The sequence below is a fragment of the Prionailurus viverrinus genome, chromosome C1, assembly GCF_022837055.1.
Source record: "Prionailurus viverrinus isolate Anna chromosome C1, UM_Priviv_1.0, whole genome shotgun sequence".
NCBI classification, from domain to species: domain Eukaryota; kingdom Metazoa; phylum Chordata; class Mammalia; order Carnivora; family Felidae; genus Prionailurus; species Prionailurus viverrinus.
Window position 1 is genome coordinate 198,751,951 of NC_062568.1, and position 16,965 is coordinate 198,768,915.

A 16,965-nucleotide genomic window follows, 5' to 3' on the forward strand; every position below is an offset into this window, starting at 1 on the left:
CTGAACCTCTCTGTGTCTTAGTGCCCTCCTTTGAAAGAAGGGTGTTCAATGAGTGAATCCAAGCGAAGCAGTTAGAGCAGAGCCTGCCCAGGGCAGGTCGGGTAGCAGTGTTGGCTGTCCTTTGCTGTTGCTGTTTTCATTACCTCTCGAATGGGACTTGCTAGGTCTGCCCCTGCTATGAAGTTCAGATCTTGGGCTCTAGAGTGACAAACCTGGATTCCAATGTTTGCTCTGCCTCATTCACTGTGTGACCTTGGGCAAGTTAACGTACCTTTCTGAGCTTCAGTTTCCTTGTGTGTAAAGCAGGCAGTTTTTGAGCACCTGCCTCACTTGGGTTGCTGTGGTGATTAAGTGGAATCATACAAGGCACAGGTAGGCTGTGGCTTTTGTTATTACTGTCCTTCTGTTCCCTCGGGGCTGGGATGGATGGGGGCAGGCAGGGCCCAGAGCGTCCAATTCCTGCTCTGTCCCCATTGTGGAGCCTCTCCCTTCCCCTGCCCTTTAGGGCCTCAGCAATGACCTTGTAGGTGGAGGAGTTGCCTGGCAGGGGGTGGGGTGCTGGGTACTGCCTGTGAGGGGCCTGCTCTAGCCAGCCAAGAACTAGAGAGTTGAGGGCCTTACGGCAGGGTCCCCGATGGAAGCCAGACCGCCGCCCGCCTCCTTGTCTCGAGAGACTTCCCTAGTCCTGTGCCAGCATGAGCAGCCCCGTGCAAGACGGATAAATGGCCATGGGGAAGCTCAGACTGAGCGGGTTCTGGAAGGGGAGTGCGTCAGGGAGCTGTTGCCAGACTGACCTGCAGTGGCCATGGTCTGAGCCTGGGGGCCTGAGTGGGGCAGGCAGAAGAACAGGGCCCAAATAGCTCCATCATAGGCGACAACCTCCGCTGGGCAGCCAGGGCCACGCCAACACCACTGTCCCCGTGTCCCCACCACTAAGGGGATCCAGCTTCAGCTGGGCTGCAACCCCCGCACTTCCTGGTCCCTGGGCAGCCTCTGCTTTCCACCCCGCTGGCGCTGGCCTTACTCAGTCAAGGGCGTGGGCTTTCAGTTCTGGCTCTGTCACCCATTTGCTAGGGGAAGTGGCTTCACCTCTTTGAGCTTCAGTTTCTCCATCTATAAAATTGGGGATACATGATGCCAATCTCCCAGCACTGTAGTGAGGGTGTAAAATGCTTGATACAGTTCTAGGCACATGACCCAGGTCTTGACAAAGAGTCCCCAGGGTGACCTCAGTGGAATTTGCCTGGACCATTTCTGTGGGCCTCTCTCTACTCCCCCAGCTCCAGTCTCTCACATGACATGCCAGGTCAGCATACCTGGCAAACTACAGGGACCTAAGTACAGGCGGTTCCCTTGCTCACACACCTCCAGTGGCTCCCTACTGCCAGCCTTCATTCAGTCACTGATTCCTTCAATCATTTATCCATTCAACAAATAACTAAAGAGACCTAACTTGGGGAGCCAGAGTTTACCATGAATGAATGAATACCAAAGAACTTATTGAGTAAATACCTACTAGCTACCCAGGCTCTATGATGAAATTTTTTTGGAAGCAGAGGCTAGGAGGGGTGTGGCACTGACTCAAGGTCATACAACAGGTAAGTGTTCTTTTCACATTGATGCCATGGCTTGAAATGCCATTGCCACCATATCTCTTTTTCTGGGTCAAGTGCACTGCTTAGTGCAGGCCCCGCTTTTAGATGCCAGCAGCCCCCGAGAGGTGGAGAGGCTTCTGGTGCCTGCAGCCGAGCTGTGGATGTGGACGGCTCCTCTCAGCTGTCTGTCCTAACCAGAGAGGCTGGGCTGAGGAGAGTGGGCAGGGGGGCTCCGAGGGTGCTCAGGGTCTCCTTCCTGGGCCAGGTTCCTGCAGCCCCTCCCCCTTTCAGGGAGGGGCAGTCCCAGACTGGCCTGACTCAAGCCCGCTGCTGTGGGCCATGGAAGATCTGGCAGCTGGAATGACTCACTCTCTCAGGACCAGCCTCCGTTGATGGGACCGGGGCGGGGTTGCAGACACGTCAGGGTGGCCCTGGGCAGCAGGAGGGAGCCCAGGGCCGGGTGAGCCAGCCTGGCTCACCCGGCCCTGGGCTCCCTGGGTCCCAGGAGCCACTGGGCATTTCCTCTCCTTGACCCCAGAGGTGGCCTCCTCAGCAGGCTTTCTAGGGTGACAGGAGCTGACTTCGCCCTCATCAGACCTGCTTCCTTTCCTCAGGGAGGGGTGTGGGTGTGGGCAAAGAGGCTGAGCTTGGAGTCAGGCCTTACTCAGAGGCTGGCTCTGCCCCTGACCAGCTGTATGACCTCTGCATGCCTCTGGGTCCTCATCTGTTAAATGAGAATACCAGTGTGGTGAGGAGTCTGTGCCCTCAGGCCTGGAAAGAGGGGCTTGGCACAGGGCCTGGCACATAGTAGGCCCAGTGGCTGTCAGCTATTACTATTTCATTAGGAATAGCAGTTGCCAGGGGCGCTTGGGTGGCTCAGTCGGTTAAGCGTCCAACTTCGGCTCAGGCCACCATTTCGCGGTTCGTGGGTTCGAGCCCTGCATCGGGCTCTGTGCTGCCGGCTCTGAGCCTGGAGCCTGCTTCAGATTCTGTGTCTCCCTCTCTTTCTGCCCCTCCCCACTCATGCTTGTCTCTCTCTCAAAAAAAAAAAAAAAAAAAAAAAAAACAACAGCAGTCACCCAAGTGTCCTCTCAGCCCTAAGGCTGCGTTTCTCTGAAGGCTCAGGAAGGGGTCTATAGAGGTTGAGCTCCCTGCTTAGTACAGAGATCAGGACTCAGCCCTTTACAGCAACCTTCACTGCCCCCTGCCTCAGTTTACCCATCTTCAGAATGGGCTGTGGACATTCTCTTGACAGGAATGTGTTGGGCAGGCCTAATGGAGAACTCGGGGAGAGACCCTGTCCACATCTCTGATCTCCGGGGAAGGAGAGCCTGTTTGGCAACCCTGCTCCAGAAGCCCCTCCTCTCCCTCCTCCTGGGGAACCCATGACCTCCCCTCCATGAAATCTGTCCTCCGACTCTGAGAGCGATTCTTCCTCCCAGAGTTCACAAACCTCCCAGCCTGGAGCCTTCCTTGACCATAAGACCCCTTCTTTCTTCCAGGAGGAGTGATGGGCAGAACCAGTGCTTTCCTCACGCCCTAGACCTGCCACGAGTGGACTTTGTTCCCTCCCACACTGCTTCACTCCACCCCAAGGTAAGTGCCCCCTCCCCATTGCCCCTGGTCTGGAGACCCTGGGGCTGACAGAGAATTAAGAATGACTAGCGGACAGCGGTCAAGTGTTCATGCAGATGCTGCTTGAGGCTTAGCTCCCCGAGGGGACACCACTCCTCACCCCTGAGTGCGCTGGGCCGGGGCCTGTATCACTGTTGGGGAGGGGGCAGGACAGCTGGGAACAAACTGGCCAAACAGCTATTCTCCATCACCTTCATTATCAACATCCCCATCAGCTTCCTTGTCTGTAAGCCTGGAATAATGATACTACCTGGCACGGAGCTATTGTGAGGATTTAATGAAAAAAGTGCCAATAAAACATTCCACCCATGATATCTGGCACAGGGTGAGAGCCCTGTGAATGAGATCACCAAAATCAAACGTGTTCGCCGAGCACTTGATTTGTATCAGACTTTGTGCTGGGCGCTGAGGGGCCAGAAATCAATTGGACACAGACCCTGTCCTCAAGGAGCCATAGTCCAGGTAAGAGATAAATAACTGAGCAACTTGTGCAGAATACCAGTAATAACCACTAGCATTTATTGAGAGTTATTATATGCCAGATGGGTACTTAATGGTTTATAGGCAGTATTTCATTTCGTCCTCCAACTGGAAGTACTACGTGATAGCTACTACTATTAGTCCCATTTTGTAGATGAAAAAAATCAAGGCTCAGAGAAGTTAAGTTACTTGCTCAAAGACACACAAATAGGTTATGATGGGGCTGGGGTCGGAACTCAGGCTGTGTGACCAGAGTGCCTGGCCTTGTGGCCTCCTTGATGTAGAAGGAAATGAACCCTCTCTTTTGCAGTATATTTTGTGGTTTCTAAAGCATGTCCACAGACATCATCATGCCTCTTGGTCATTTCATCAAACCTTGGATGGCAGGCATTCTCCAGGTGAGGATTCAGATGCTCAGAGAGGTTTTCCTAAGGTCACACAGTCAGGAAATAGCAAGCCCAGGGCCTGCTAAGCTCTTCTCCCACACTCGGGCCTGGAAGAAGGGCCGTGTACCTCTCCTTGGCCAGGAAGGCAGATGGCCAGGGACTGGAATCCTTGTGGGATTCCACCACCTCCAAGGGGGCTCCTAGGGCAACATCAGGGGGCTCCTGAGACCATCTCCTGCTCCCTGTGCCTGGGCCAAAGCCCAAGATGGGGCCATGTGGATCCTGGGGCTTGGCAGGAAGGGAACGACTCAATGGCACCTGGGTTCATGACTGAGGCCCCCTAGTCCCTCTCCCCCTAAGCATACAGGAAGAGGCCTTGATTCTCACCACGGGCTGTGTGCCTTTAGACCATAGCTTCCCCTCCCTGGGCCTCCGTCTATCTATCAGGAAAATGAGGGTTGAAACAACCCCTCACCCTGAGTCCTGCCTGCTCAGACAGCCTGGGGCTGGCTTTCGTGGATTAGCTCTGAGCCGCCTCCCCTCAGGCTTCCTGGCCTCCACCCAGCTGGCCAAAAGCCTCCATTTGTGCCAACACAGCCCAGACAGCGGGCTCTAAACCACTCCCATCCTGACAGCCCACCCCTACTCCAGAATCAAGACCCAGTCTGTGGGTCATCCTCCTTTGATGGGGGTAGGGGGAGGACAGGTGGAAAACAGGGTACAGAGAGATTGAGTGATCTCCCTGGATGCCCAGCAGAGCAGTGGTGGGGCTGAGGGGACTCAGGCCAATGACATTCTTCATGCCCCTCCTCCAGCACCCCTAAGTCTGTGAACATTTATCATGTTGATGGAGCCAGTCTGAGGGGCAGGTGACCTCCCTGTGCCAAGGGTAAGTCCCTGCCCTTCTCTGAGGCTCAGATTCGTCATCTGTAAAACAGAGGGGCCAATTTCTTCTCTACTCACCTTGCTGGCTTGCAGCTGGGCGATGACCATGAAAGTAACTTTGGAAAGTGGAAATCAAGACGCCGAACTATATCAGCAATGCTACATTTCCAGGGCAGGACAGAACACCCAGAAGGGACATTCCCCTCTCATTGGAAGACCACATTTGTACAGACACTGAGCTATTTGGGGCCCTCCTACCTTGCCCCCCATAGGGGTTTCTCCACTTAGGAATTTAGAAATCTGCACACATGTACGTGCACAGTCTGCCCACACCCATGTCCATGGACAAATTCACATGTCTGCAAACATATTCAGAGACTTGCACCTGTACACATGCATGTGTATACAGATACACATGTACAAACACAAATACAGGTACCCATGATGTCCATGCACACACAGCCTCATCTGGTCTGAGAGTCACACACACACACACACACACACACACACGCACACCCACACGCACACACACACGCACAGCTGCATGCACATTCTCCATGGAGTGTGTACCTTCTCCACTCCACCTGTCACACAGACATCTCCAATGATGTGAGCAGGTCTCACCTCCTCCCAGTATGGGAATGGACATTTCTCTGGCTGCATTTCGATGGGTGCCCGGAAGCGCTCAGGCCTGGAAGTGCCTGTGTAAATCAATATTTGCTGCTGTTAATTATTAAAAACAAAGCTACACCGTGTCTGGAACACACATCTCCAGAGTTCCCGCCGGCTGCCGGGCTCCAGCCTGACCGAGGGCCAGGTCTGGAGGAAAGGAAGGTCCAGTGCCTTCCTTCCAGGAGCCCTTGCCTTGGCGATGGAGGGTGATGGGCAGCTACTGGCAGCTTCTCCAGGAAGCTGAAGAGAGATTGTGCACTGAGCTGGTGGGCAGGCCTGCCCCTGCAGGGTCCAAAGCAGCAGGTGTTGACTTGGCCACAGCTCAGGAAGCAATTGCCGCTTTCCCAGTATGTCTGGGGAAGGGGTGCTGAGGCTCCGGCCCCCCGCTGCACAGTGGCGGCAGACACAATGCAGGGTCAGCCGGAAGGGTCTGCAGAGGTGGGAAGACTGGTGGCCTTCTATTTTACAGATGGGAAACTGAAGCCCACAGAGGTGACAGGGACTCACTCAAGTCCACTCAGCAAGTTGTGGCAAGGCCAGTGCTAGAACCCTCATGTCCCGGAGTGCACTCTGTACGGTGGAGTCTTGGCAGTCCCTGTTCCCTCCCTCCCCTAGGATCAGGGGCAGTTAGGGTCCGGTGTGGGCACGGGAACCGGGGAAGGAAGGAAACCCGCCAGCCACTGTCAGGCATTAGAGGGTGAGGGGAGATGAGGAGGGAGGGGAGAGCAGCTCCAGGCCTTTCCCTGGATTCCCAGTTCTGCCTCTTCCTAGCTGTGTGAACCTGGGCATGATCTTTCACCTTTTGGAATCAGTCTTCTATTCCGTAAAATGGGGATGATACTCGTACCTCCTGGATTGTGGGGAGAGGTCATCCTCGCCAAGAGTCCAACATTAAGTAGGTGCTCAAGGAAAGCTCTCTATGAAGTAACCCTCTCTCCTCTTCCTGCCTGGCTTCACAGCCTGTCCCAAGAACCCCGTCCTTGAGGCCCCGAGGCGGATCCCCAGGGTGTGGGAAGACAAAGAAGGCGGGATAGGGGCGCGCTGAGCAGAGCCTCGGGTCTCCGTAGGGCCCCACTCGCCGAAAGCTTGCAGCGCGCCGGCGAGAGCGCGCAGGCGCAGTGTCCGGGAACCGCGAGCCGGGCCCGCACCGGGGGGGGGGGGGGGGGGGGGGGGAGGCGGGGGCTCCTCTGTCCCCGCCCCGGATCTCAGAAGCCCCGCCCCCGCGACGCCCGTACCTGGCGCCCCGCCCCCTCCGGGCCCGGCGGCCCGGCGAGCCCAGCTCAGGCAGCGCGCCGCCGGGATCCCGGAGCGGGGAGCGCGGAGCTCGGCGCTGCGGGGCCCGGGCAGGGGCGCGCGCGGGCGGGAGCCGGCCGGGCCAGCTGAAGCGCCGCCGGGGCGGGGGCCGGGCCGAGCCAGGCTCGGGATGGCGCAGCCGCGGCCCCTGGCGCCCCCCGGCCGTCCGCGGAGGGGCTCGCTGCCCGCTGGGGCCGGCTGGCAGGTGAGGACCAGAGAGAGGGCGGCCTGCCCGAGGGGGTCCGCGGAGCCGGCTCAGCCCGACTTTCCCGGAGCCGGGTAGGCTCTGCCCCAGCCAGGGCGGGTGTGCGAGGCTCCGTCATGGAGGGCGTGTTAGCTTCTGGGCTGACACCCGGCCACAGCGGCCACAGGGCGCAGCCCTGCCCTGGGGTCCCGGGCCTGGGGCTCTTTCTGCAGCTGTCCCCGGATCAGAGTCCCCGTGGTGGCACCGTGGCTCTGGGCTGAAGTGGTACTGTGCGTGCTTGAGTCCGTGTGCCTGTTAGCCTCAGGGACCACTCCACCGTCCCCTGCCCCCTTTAGGAGGGGTCTGGATGTCGCGGTGTAACTTTGAGTGGTGCTCTGGGCCACTTTGCTCACAGTCTTCCATGTGTCAGGGCGTCTGCTGCGCCTGTGAGGCTGTAACTGTGGGTGTCACTTGTTGCTGTGTGTGCTCTCTGGGTGACAGTACCATGTGTCAATGTTTATGTGGCTGTGACTCCCGGTGCACTGTTTCTGGTCGCCCTGAGTGGGGAGCTCTGGGGGACATTAATGCACCCACATCACTCTTGTGCCGGGACTGTGCTGAGCTGAGACTGTGTGACCCAGGCATAGATGCCGATGTTGCTGTTGTACAGGGTGCTAACAGGCAAATTTGTCTACCTGGACTGCAGGCGTCCATCAGTGGTTTCTGCTGTAGCTCCTATGGAATTGGCTCTTCCAAGCTCGGAGTGTTGCGTGTGGCCATAGGTGACCATAGGTCAGTGTCTCCTCTGGCCTCCCATAGTGCATTTTACAGTGTGGGTTTTGCCTCTGTGGCGGGCCTTCGAGTGTGCACCTGGGGTGTTTGTGTCTCAGGATCTTTAAGCTGTGTCTTTGTGATGGGTGGTGTGCACTCAGGTGGATGTGAGGGGGCGTGTGTGAAGACCAGACCTGTACCCCCATCCTTGCTGATTGACCACTTCCACGGTGGCTGTGTGCTTTTGTTTCTTCCTGCTTCTCAAAACTCATTTAACGTTGTGGGGTCAGGCCTGTCCTACCTGTTACCGGGCTGCGTGACCGATAGGGGAAGGTGAGCTTGTATGTGGCAGCGGGGCTCTGTGGCCAAGTTGCTGTGGACACAGCTGCCTGTGTCTGCGAGCGCCTGCGATCGTGTCTCTTGGCGCACAGGTGCGAGAGTGGTTTTGTGGTGTTTGTGTAGCTTTGTGTTCGATTACTGGTGTGCACATTTGCACAGGGGTGGGTTTGCATCTGTGTGTGTGGCTTTGTGGTACGTGGGTCTATGTGTGTGTGCTGTTGTGTAATTTCGGACGCTGCCGTGTGTATTTGTTAGCACACGGTTCTGTGGCTCAGGATTGGTGTGCACAGATCCCCTGGGTTCGGGGGCGGGCTGTTTATGTCTGTTTGGTTTCTTTGGTACAGTGAGAGTGTGTTTAAATATTGGTGTACAAGGCTGTGCGTTCAAGCAAGAGAGAGAGAGAGAGAGAGAGAGAATGTGTTTCCTGGTGCACAACCCCATAGCACATGTATGTGAGCTCAGGCAGTGCCCCCACTGGGCAGCAGGAGCCAAAAGAGTTGAGGCCTTGGAAGTGCTGGGGGAGGGGCACTGTCCTAGAGACCCTGGGGGCTTCCCAGGCCCAACCCCCAACCCCACCAGCAGGCAAGGATGCCGCCTTCCAGGAGGTTGAAGCTGCCAAGCACAGCTGGCAGATGCCCGGATTAACCCTGTGTGTGCCGTTGGCTGGCACTGGGAGAGGCTGGCTGGAGCAGGAGGGGGGAGGGGTGCGTGTGGATTCACACAGCTGTTGGGCCAATGGGACATCCCAGCACTGTCTCTCCCAACGGCACCCCGCCCCCCGCCCAGTCCATACTGCTTACAGGGCCAGGGTGGTGGGGGAGCCCTGGGCTGACTTCACTGAGCAATTGGTCAGGGCCTGCTGGTCAGCTGCATGGAGCTCCCTTCTGCAATGCCCTTTCCACTTCCTCTTGCTGCTCAGACAGGCCCACGTGGTTAGTCAGGGTTGGGGGAACCAGGAGGGCAGAGGTGGGTGGAGACTCCTCGGGGACTTAGCAGGGTCGGCTGGGCCACCTGAGGACTGACCTGCCCTCCCCCGTCTCTGTTGCAGAGCACAGATCTGTTTGACATGATTGAGAAGATGCAGGTGAGGTTGGCTCTGTCGCCCTTTTCGGGGAGCCAAGGAGAGGGGTGGGCTGGGGTGAGGGCCCTTGCTCTAGCTCCAGTCCTACAGCCTCTCTGAGGACAGGCCGGGAGCCCCAGGCAGACTGTGCTGGCAGGAGACGGCGGCGGTGAGTTTCCTGAGCCCTCGGTCTGGGGGTCAGAGTAGAGGATGGGGACCGGCAGTGCTAACTCCCTGTCTGACCCAAGGCCCAGGCCCCACTTGTGTCTCCCCTTCTCCCGTTCCTGTGGAGGTCCCCAGCAGGGCTGGGCTCGGTGCCTCATCCCCCCATCCCCCCCCCCCACACATCCGCACACACATCTCCCGCACACACCCACACGCACACACACCCACACATCCACAGACACATTTCCCATCCCCCTGAGAGGCGTCACAGGCTCTTCAGGACCCCCATGTAGAATGGGAGAAGGGACAGATACCAGGCACAGGGTGACCAGAAGCTGTGCCACAGGCAGGGGGAGGTGCCCCACACCCTCGGCCTGACCCCTGCCCACTTTCCATGCCCAGCCCTGGTCTTCCCAGGCCTCTTTCTGGTGCATGGGTACATGTTGGGAGGTGGGCGGGGGTGGGGGTGGGGCAACTTGAACAAACCTCAGGAGCTTCCCCCCCATGTCAGTTCACCATCCAAACCCTCTCTTCTGCCCCTTCCTGTTTCTCTGCCTCTTGTAGTTTTTCTGTCTCCGCCTCTCACCTCCTCTGTCTCTCTCTCTCTCTGTCCTTTTCTCCTTCTCTCTCTTAAAAACACACATCTGTGTAAGTAAATTTAAAAAACACACATCTGTGTAGATGCAATGGCCTCTGCCCCATACTCACACACTAGTGCGTGCCCCCAACCCTGTCACCACCCCTGCCCCCAGCCCCAGTGGCACACACTCCTGCACAGAGCCCCCAGCCCTCCCTGCAGAGGCCTGAGTAACAGAGCCGGCCAACACCCTGCCCTGGGAGTACCCCGCACAGCCCTGGCTTCCCCCTTCACAGGAAGAGGTATGAGCCTCCCATGGGAGCGCTGGCAACAGGCATGGGGGGGGTGTAACGGGACGTGTTACCTTCTCTTTGCAGGGAAGCAGGATGGATGAACAACGATGTTCCTTCCCACCACCCCTCAAAGTAGGTTGGAACCGTGGCCCCACCCTACCCTTCTGTGGCCGTCTGCCTGTGCTGCTTCCCGAACAGTCTCTCCAAAGGCCTTGGGACCTGGAGGGGTTGGGGAGACTCTCTCGCCAGTCGTGATCAGCAGTTACAGGAAGACTCAAACCCAGGACCCAGGAGGCTTCTGCCTGGGAAGGCAGATGGGGAGGGGAGGAGAGGAGGAGATGGGAGGAGTGGCCTGGTTGCCCCCCAGCCTGCTGCGAGGAGACTGAGAGGAGGCGGGGGATGGAAGGAGATGCAGGGAGGCTCTTGTTCAGACTCAGAATTTTCTTGGGGTGGGAGTTGCACATCCCCTCCAGATAGGCATGTGGTTCTATGCTGGATTTGGGACCTCAGCAATCCAAGAAGACTGGTGGCCGGCCTGGGAGGGAACAGGGGGACGCCCAGGGCTTCAAGGTGAGGGTTGAGGAGGGGGCTTGTGAGCATATGCCTGATTCGTTGTTCAGAGCAGGGTTCTCAAAGTGTGGTCCTTGAACCAGCAGCAACAGCATTACCTGGAAGCTTATTACAATGTAAATTCTTGGGCCCCACCTAGACCCTGGGAAACTGGGGATGGGGCACAGCAGTGCGTGTTTAAGGAGCCCTCAAGGGCCATTCTGATGCACTGAGAATCACTGGTCCCTGAGTTTCTTCTGGGGAGGCGGTGAGCCTCCTTTTCCCCAGGCAGAGAGACACCCAGGGGAGACTGCCAGCACTCAGTGAGCTAAGCTTGCTCAGCCCCTGCCTCATGGGGTCACCCCTGGGAAGCCCTGGGGAGATGACACAGCCCCATCCACACTCCCAGCCCAGGTGGCTGGCTGAGCAATGAAGCATTCTGGGGGAGACTGGAAGTAAGTAAAGGGTGAGGGTCCCACCCCAGCTGGGTCTCTGGCCTGCTTGTGTTTTGTAGACAGAGGAGGACTACATTCCCTATCCGAGCGTCCATGAGGTAACTGGCTGGACCCCCTGAGCCCGTCCTCACCCCGAGTCTGGACTCTCAGGTCCTCCTCCCTGCCAGGAGCCTGACCATAGACCTTGCCATGGGCTCTGGGGCCTCAGTTTACTGGCCCAAGTCTTTAGAGTCCATGTGAACCCTTAGGCCTTTAACCCCGACGTTTCAGCCTCTTGGCCAAGGTCATTCTCCCAGCTCTACCTTCCCGAACCAAGTCCCCAGTCTTGGAGACTGGAACAGGGGGTTCCATGTGGCCTGGGTCTGGCCGGGGGGGGGGGGGGGGTGGATGCAAGCCCTGGGGTCCACGTGGGCTCTGGGTTGTTCCCTAGCTCTCCTAAGCCGTGGCAGAAGTGACCCTGGGTCTGAGTTGGGGGGTGTCCTGGGGCCCTGGTAGGGTGCAGTGTGGGTGGCTCTCAGCTGAGTCCTCCGTCAGGTCCTGGGGCGAGAAGGACCTTTCCCCCTCATCCTGCTGCCCCAGTTCGGGGGCTACTGGATTGAAGGCACCAACCACGAAATCACCAGCATCCCGGAGACAGAGCCGCTGCAGTCACCCACGACCAAGGTGAAGCTCGAGTGCAACCCCACAGCCCGCATCTACCGGAAGCACTTTCTTGGCAAGGTGGGTGGCCCGCTGGTGTTGGGGGCTGGGCCCGGGAGGGAGCCAAACCCAAGGGCTGGGGCTGGGTGGTAGTCCTGAGTCCCACGTCCCGGAACATTTGTGGTGGATTCACGCTTTCATTCAACAAAACATTATGGCATAGTGGTTAACATCAGAGACTACCGCGGCACGATCCTGGCTCTGTCACTTGCTACGTGGGACAATGGGCAAGTCACTTACCCTCCCCGTGCCTCCGTTTCCTCATCCATAAACACGGAGAGGGTGATGACACCCACCTCAGGGGGATGCTGCACAGCTTTAATGAGAACGATGCTTGTAGGGTATTTAGAGTGAGTGCTCAGTCAAGGTTAGGAAATAATGAGCACCAGCTGTGTGCCAGCCGTGTTCTAGGCTCCAGAGTGCAGCAGCAAACCAAACAGACCCGGGCCCTGCCCTCAGGTAGCGTGAGGTCAGGGCTGGGAGACTAGAGTAGTGTCACGGCCTGACCTGGCTTGGCACAAACCCCTGCCCCGTCTCCAGCCCCAGAGCAGGGATCCTGCCCAGTCACAACTGGTCAGAGTGTCCCCCGGCAGTGCTCCAGGCAGAAGTTACCGGGTGAGATTGTGGTAGCTGGAGGGGAGGTCCCATGCTGGGATCTAGTGCGTGCCAGGCCCCATGCCAGCTGCTGTACCTCTGTCCATCTCCAGCCCAGCTGGTGGAGCGGGGTGTGGGTTCTGGAGTCTCATGGCCTGCGTGTGTATCTTGGCTCTTCCATTTATTGATGGTGTGACCTTGGGCAAGTCGTCTGACCTTCCTGAGCCCGTTTCCTCATCTGTAAAAATGAGGATAACAAAAGTACATGTGAAGTATAGAGAACCATGCCGGGCACATAGTAAGTACTTAACGTTAGCTATTACTACATTTTCACAGTTACTCTGTGAGATCAGGATTGCTCTCGTTTTTACAGAAGAGGAAACTGAGGCTCATAGAGGTGAAGTTCTTGGCCAAGGTCACACAATTACTGAGCCAGGAATTGGACCTACCTCCAGCTGACCTTCCATTAAGACATGCCGGGAGGGTTTATGCTCTTGGCTCAGAGGACTCGAGGACTTCAGCGCAGCCCTCTTTGCCAAGGACCTGCCACTCCCTCTCTGCAGATGGTGCCAAGCATTTGGGGGTTTCCGCCACTCTGTCCCCAGGCAGGGCTGAGGGGGACTCTTGGCTCCAGGCCCACTCAGACTGTCCCCGAGCTGTGGATTTGTGGGGCACATCCCCTGCCCCTGCCTCCTTCTCTTCCTGCCCTCCGAGCACAGGTGTTCACGTTTCAACAGAACTGACTTCCAGGATGACTCCTAGGGTGTGGCTGGGAGCCAGCCCCACTGCCAGGGCCAGGGCCAGCAGGGGGAGCCCAGGGCCGGGCTGAGGTGGAATATCTTGGCACTCCTGGCCTGCCCTTGATTTGAGGACTTCCCCCTCTGGAGGTGCCAGCCCCGGGCTCCTCTCTGGGGGTACCGTTCCTGCCACAGCTTCCCCTCGGGCCTTCTGCAAGATTTCTTCCCAACCCTGTAGCTTCTCCAGGTGAGGCAGGAGGGTGGGAACCTGTCCGGTGAGCCGCCCAGTGTGTTCATGAGATGTTTCACTTCCTGTTTCTCACGAGCCCTGGCTTCAGGGGCCAGAGAGCCACAAATTGAGCAATCAATCAGAGTATTTTTATTGAGCACCTACTGTGTGCCCAGCCCCGAGAAGGGCAGGAGCTGGGAGACAGAGAGGCAGGTACAAATGTGGTCCTGACTTTGATGAGGACCCTGACAGCCAAAGTAACTAACCTTCACTGAACGCCTACTCTATGCTAGACTGTTTATCTCTTTCAGCCCCTGCCACCATCCCACGAGGTAGTTGGCCTCCCGTTTTACAGAACGGGAAACTGAGGCACAGAGAGGTGAGGTGACCTTCTCAGGCTCCCCAGCTGGCAGGTGGCAGAGGTAGGATTTGAAGGCAGATCCGTCTGATGCAGAGTCTGCCATTAGCCATGACACCAGCTGCTGGGTGAAAGCCCCCCATCTGGGAGCGAGCTGGCTCTCTGGCCTGGTTTCTGGAGGCCCCAAGCTCAGCTCTGCCCTCTGTCCGCCCCCCCTCCTCCCACCACAGGAGCATTTCAATTACTACTCACTGGACACTGCCCTGGGCCACCTTGTTTTCTCACTCAAGTACGAGGTCATCGGGGACCAGGAGCACCTGCGGTTGCTGCTCAGGTGAGGGTGGGGTGAGGGGCCCTGCGACAGCAGCAGGGGCTGAGGTCTTGTCATCTAAGAGCCCACTCTTCTAACCAAGGCCCAGGGAGGGCAGGGAATTGCCTGAGGCTGCTCAGCAAGTTAGCACCCCAACCAGGCCTGGCCCCATCGTCACCTCTGGTCCTCCCTGGGGTGTGTCCCCTCTGCCCCTATTGTGTGTGGAGGGCCTTCCATCTCTCCTTCCCACTGCCTCGCCCCTCAGCGCGGGCTTTCTCCTCCCAGGACCAAGTGCCGGACACACCATGATGTCATCCCCATCTCCTGCCTCACTGAGTTCCCCAATGTGGTCCAGATGGCAAAGGTGAGGCGTCTTTGGGCACCCTAGGTGGGCACACAGCTGGCACGCTGTCATCTGTAGCCCCACATCCCAGCCCTGTGTGCTGCAGCCCTGTCTCCAAGGTCCCACCTCTCACGTGTCCCATGACGTTGGCATGCTGCCATGTGTTCTGGGCTCCTGTCCCCTGCCCGGTGCTTTTGGGTCACTTTAGAGCACCTTCGGATACAGGAGACCCCATTCTGAGCGACAGCGAGCCCCTAGTCCTGCTGCAAACTCCCTTGTTCCCTCTCCTTTCTGCTGCTGTCCTCTCCAGCCCGCGCGGCCGGTGGCCAGGGAGGCCCTGAGGCCCCAGCCTCAGCTTCTCCCTTCTCTCTTCCTGCAGCTGGTGTGTGAAGATGTGAATGTGGATCGATTCTACCCTGTGCTCTACCCCAAGGTATGGCTGCATCTGGGCCCTGCTCACTGGGGTGGGTAGGGAACGAGGGAACTGGGCGTTTATTGGGCACCTGTTGTGTACCGGGTGTCTCCCGTAAGTCCTCTCAGTTAACCCTCACAACAATGCTGCAAAGTCACCAGTCTGCAGAAGAGGAAGCAGAGGCTCAGAACTGTTCTGTGTCTTATCTGGCGATGCACAGTGGATAAAGGAGGCCTGCCTTCAAACTTGGTATTGTCCGCCTTGGAGGCCGGCCTTACTCTCAATGCCATTTGGGGACCCTCCCAAGGCAGTCAGTGTTCCTGAGCCAGGGGACTCCACTGGCCTTGCCTTCTGACCCAAGGGGAAAAGGGGAGGGGGAATAATAACACAGGCACCTCTGTAAATGCTGCCCCGTAGACAGCAGCCACGCTCCCAGCTCTCGTGCTGCGTTTGAGGTGCTATGACCATGTGGGGAAGGGATGGTGGCTTGTCTTCAGTGAGTCAGGGGTGCTTCCCGGAAAAGGTCGCCCCGAAAGGCATGTAAGCCCTTGTGACTCTGACTGAATTCTGGAGTGAGGAGAGGGGTGGTGGGGTCCAGGGAGAGGTCCCCCAAAGGAAGGGGCCTCAGAAATCAGACGTTACCTCTTGGGTACAAAAGAGGAAACTGAGGCCCAAGGTGAGGGAAGGGGCTACTTCTCAAGGCTCCACTCAAGTTGGTGAGACTTGGCTCATTCTAGAATGACGCTGTGGGTTTACAGAGGAGCCAAGGAACAAGTTAGGTGTTACAGAGTGGATGGAATAGGGCAGGGGGCCTGTGGGCAACACTCAGGAGCAGTGAGCTTACGCTTTGGACATGAGTTCAAGTCCCAGCGCTGCCACTTGTCAGCAGTTGACCTTAGGCAAGTTACAAGTTACTTAAGCTCTCTGAACCTTGGTTTCTTCCTTTGGGAAATGGGGACAGCAGCATTGTCTCCCTCGTGGGCTTGTCCTAAAGACTGAATGAGATGACACAGGTAAACTTCGCGGCACAGTGCTTGGCACGAAGAGCAACAAATGGCAACTTAAAAAAGCGGCCTATTTCACCCATCACCCTCTCCCCCCAGGCTTCCCGCCTCATCGTCACCTTTGATGAGCATGTTATCAGCAATAACTTCAAGTTTGGAGTCATTTATCAGAAGCTGGGGCAGGTGCGCTCACCTTCTCCTCCCTGCCCTCCGACCCGCCTGGCTGTGAATCCGTTGCCACTGGGAGCACCTGCCCAGGGACTCCGTTTCCCAGGACCTGGGGGTGGGGTGCGAGAGGCTCCCAGCCTTCTCTGGGTGCAGGTGGGGGGAGGGACAGCAGCTGCTTAGCAGCGCTAGCTCGGTGACCTCAGTTCCCCATGTGTCCCCAGACCTCCGAGGAAGAGCTCTTCAGCACCAATGAGGAGAGCCCTGCCTTCGTGGAGTTTCTTGAATTTCTCGGCCAGAAGGTCAAACTGCAGGACTTTAAAGGGTGAGCATTAGGCGGGACAAGCATCGATTCATTGGACCCGTGCCCTCGGGCAGGGAGGGAGCCCCTGTCCTGGCCCCACAGAGGCCTGGCTGGGGCTGGAGACTGAGCCATGGCCTGGGGGGGGCCGGGGCAGGTTCCGAGGAGGCCTGGACGTGACCCACGGGCAGACGGGGACCGAGTCTGTGTACTGCAACTTCCGCAACAAGGAGATCATGTTTCACGTGTCCACCAAGCTGCCCTACACAGAAGGGGACGCCCAGCAGGTAGCCTGGGCACCCCCCCCAACCTGCTTCCCACCCGTCCTCCTGTCCCTCGCATCTACCTGTCTGTTCAGTGTTCACCACACCAGGTTCAGGGGGCCCTGGGATATAGAGATGGAAATGATCCATTCTCCCAACTCGTGGGCTCTAGCTGGGGCAGGGTGACAAGCTGCTACAGTGTTGGGAAAGC

At 57.8% G+C, this 16,965-nt stretch overlaps 1 protein-coding gene across 1 annotated transcript in view; it reads left to right on the forward strand.

Moving 5' to 3' along the window:
• RAP1GAP (RAP1 GTPase activating protein) overlaps positions 1-16,965 on the forward strand; it is a 65,549-nt gene that overhangs the window by 34,826 nt on the left and 13,758 nt on the right. Inside the window, 11 exon segments of the mRNA XM_047869306.1 lie at positions 3,098-3,191; positions 9,289-9,324; positions 10,420-10,467; positions 11,399-11,437; positions 11,874-12,059; positions 14,187-14,290; positions 14,552-14,630; positions 14,989-15,042; positions 16,125-16,208; positions 16,415-16,515; positions 16,649-16,778. Of these exon segments, the coding sequence (XP_047725262.1) occupies positions 9,307-9,324; positions 10,420-10,467; positions 11,399-11,437; positions 11,874-12,059; positions 14,187-14,290; positions 14,552-14,630; positions 14,989-15,042; positions 16,125-16,208; positions 16,415-16,515; positions 16,649-16,778 (843 nt within the window). The 5' untranslated portion in view covers positions 3,098-3,191; positions 9,289-9,306.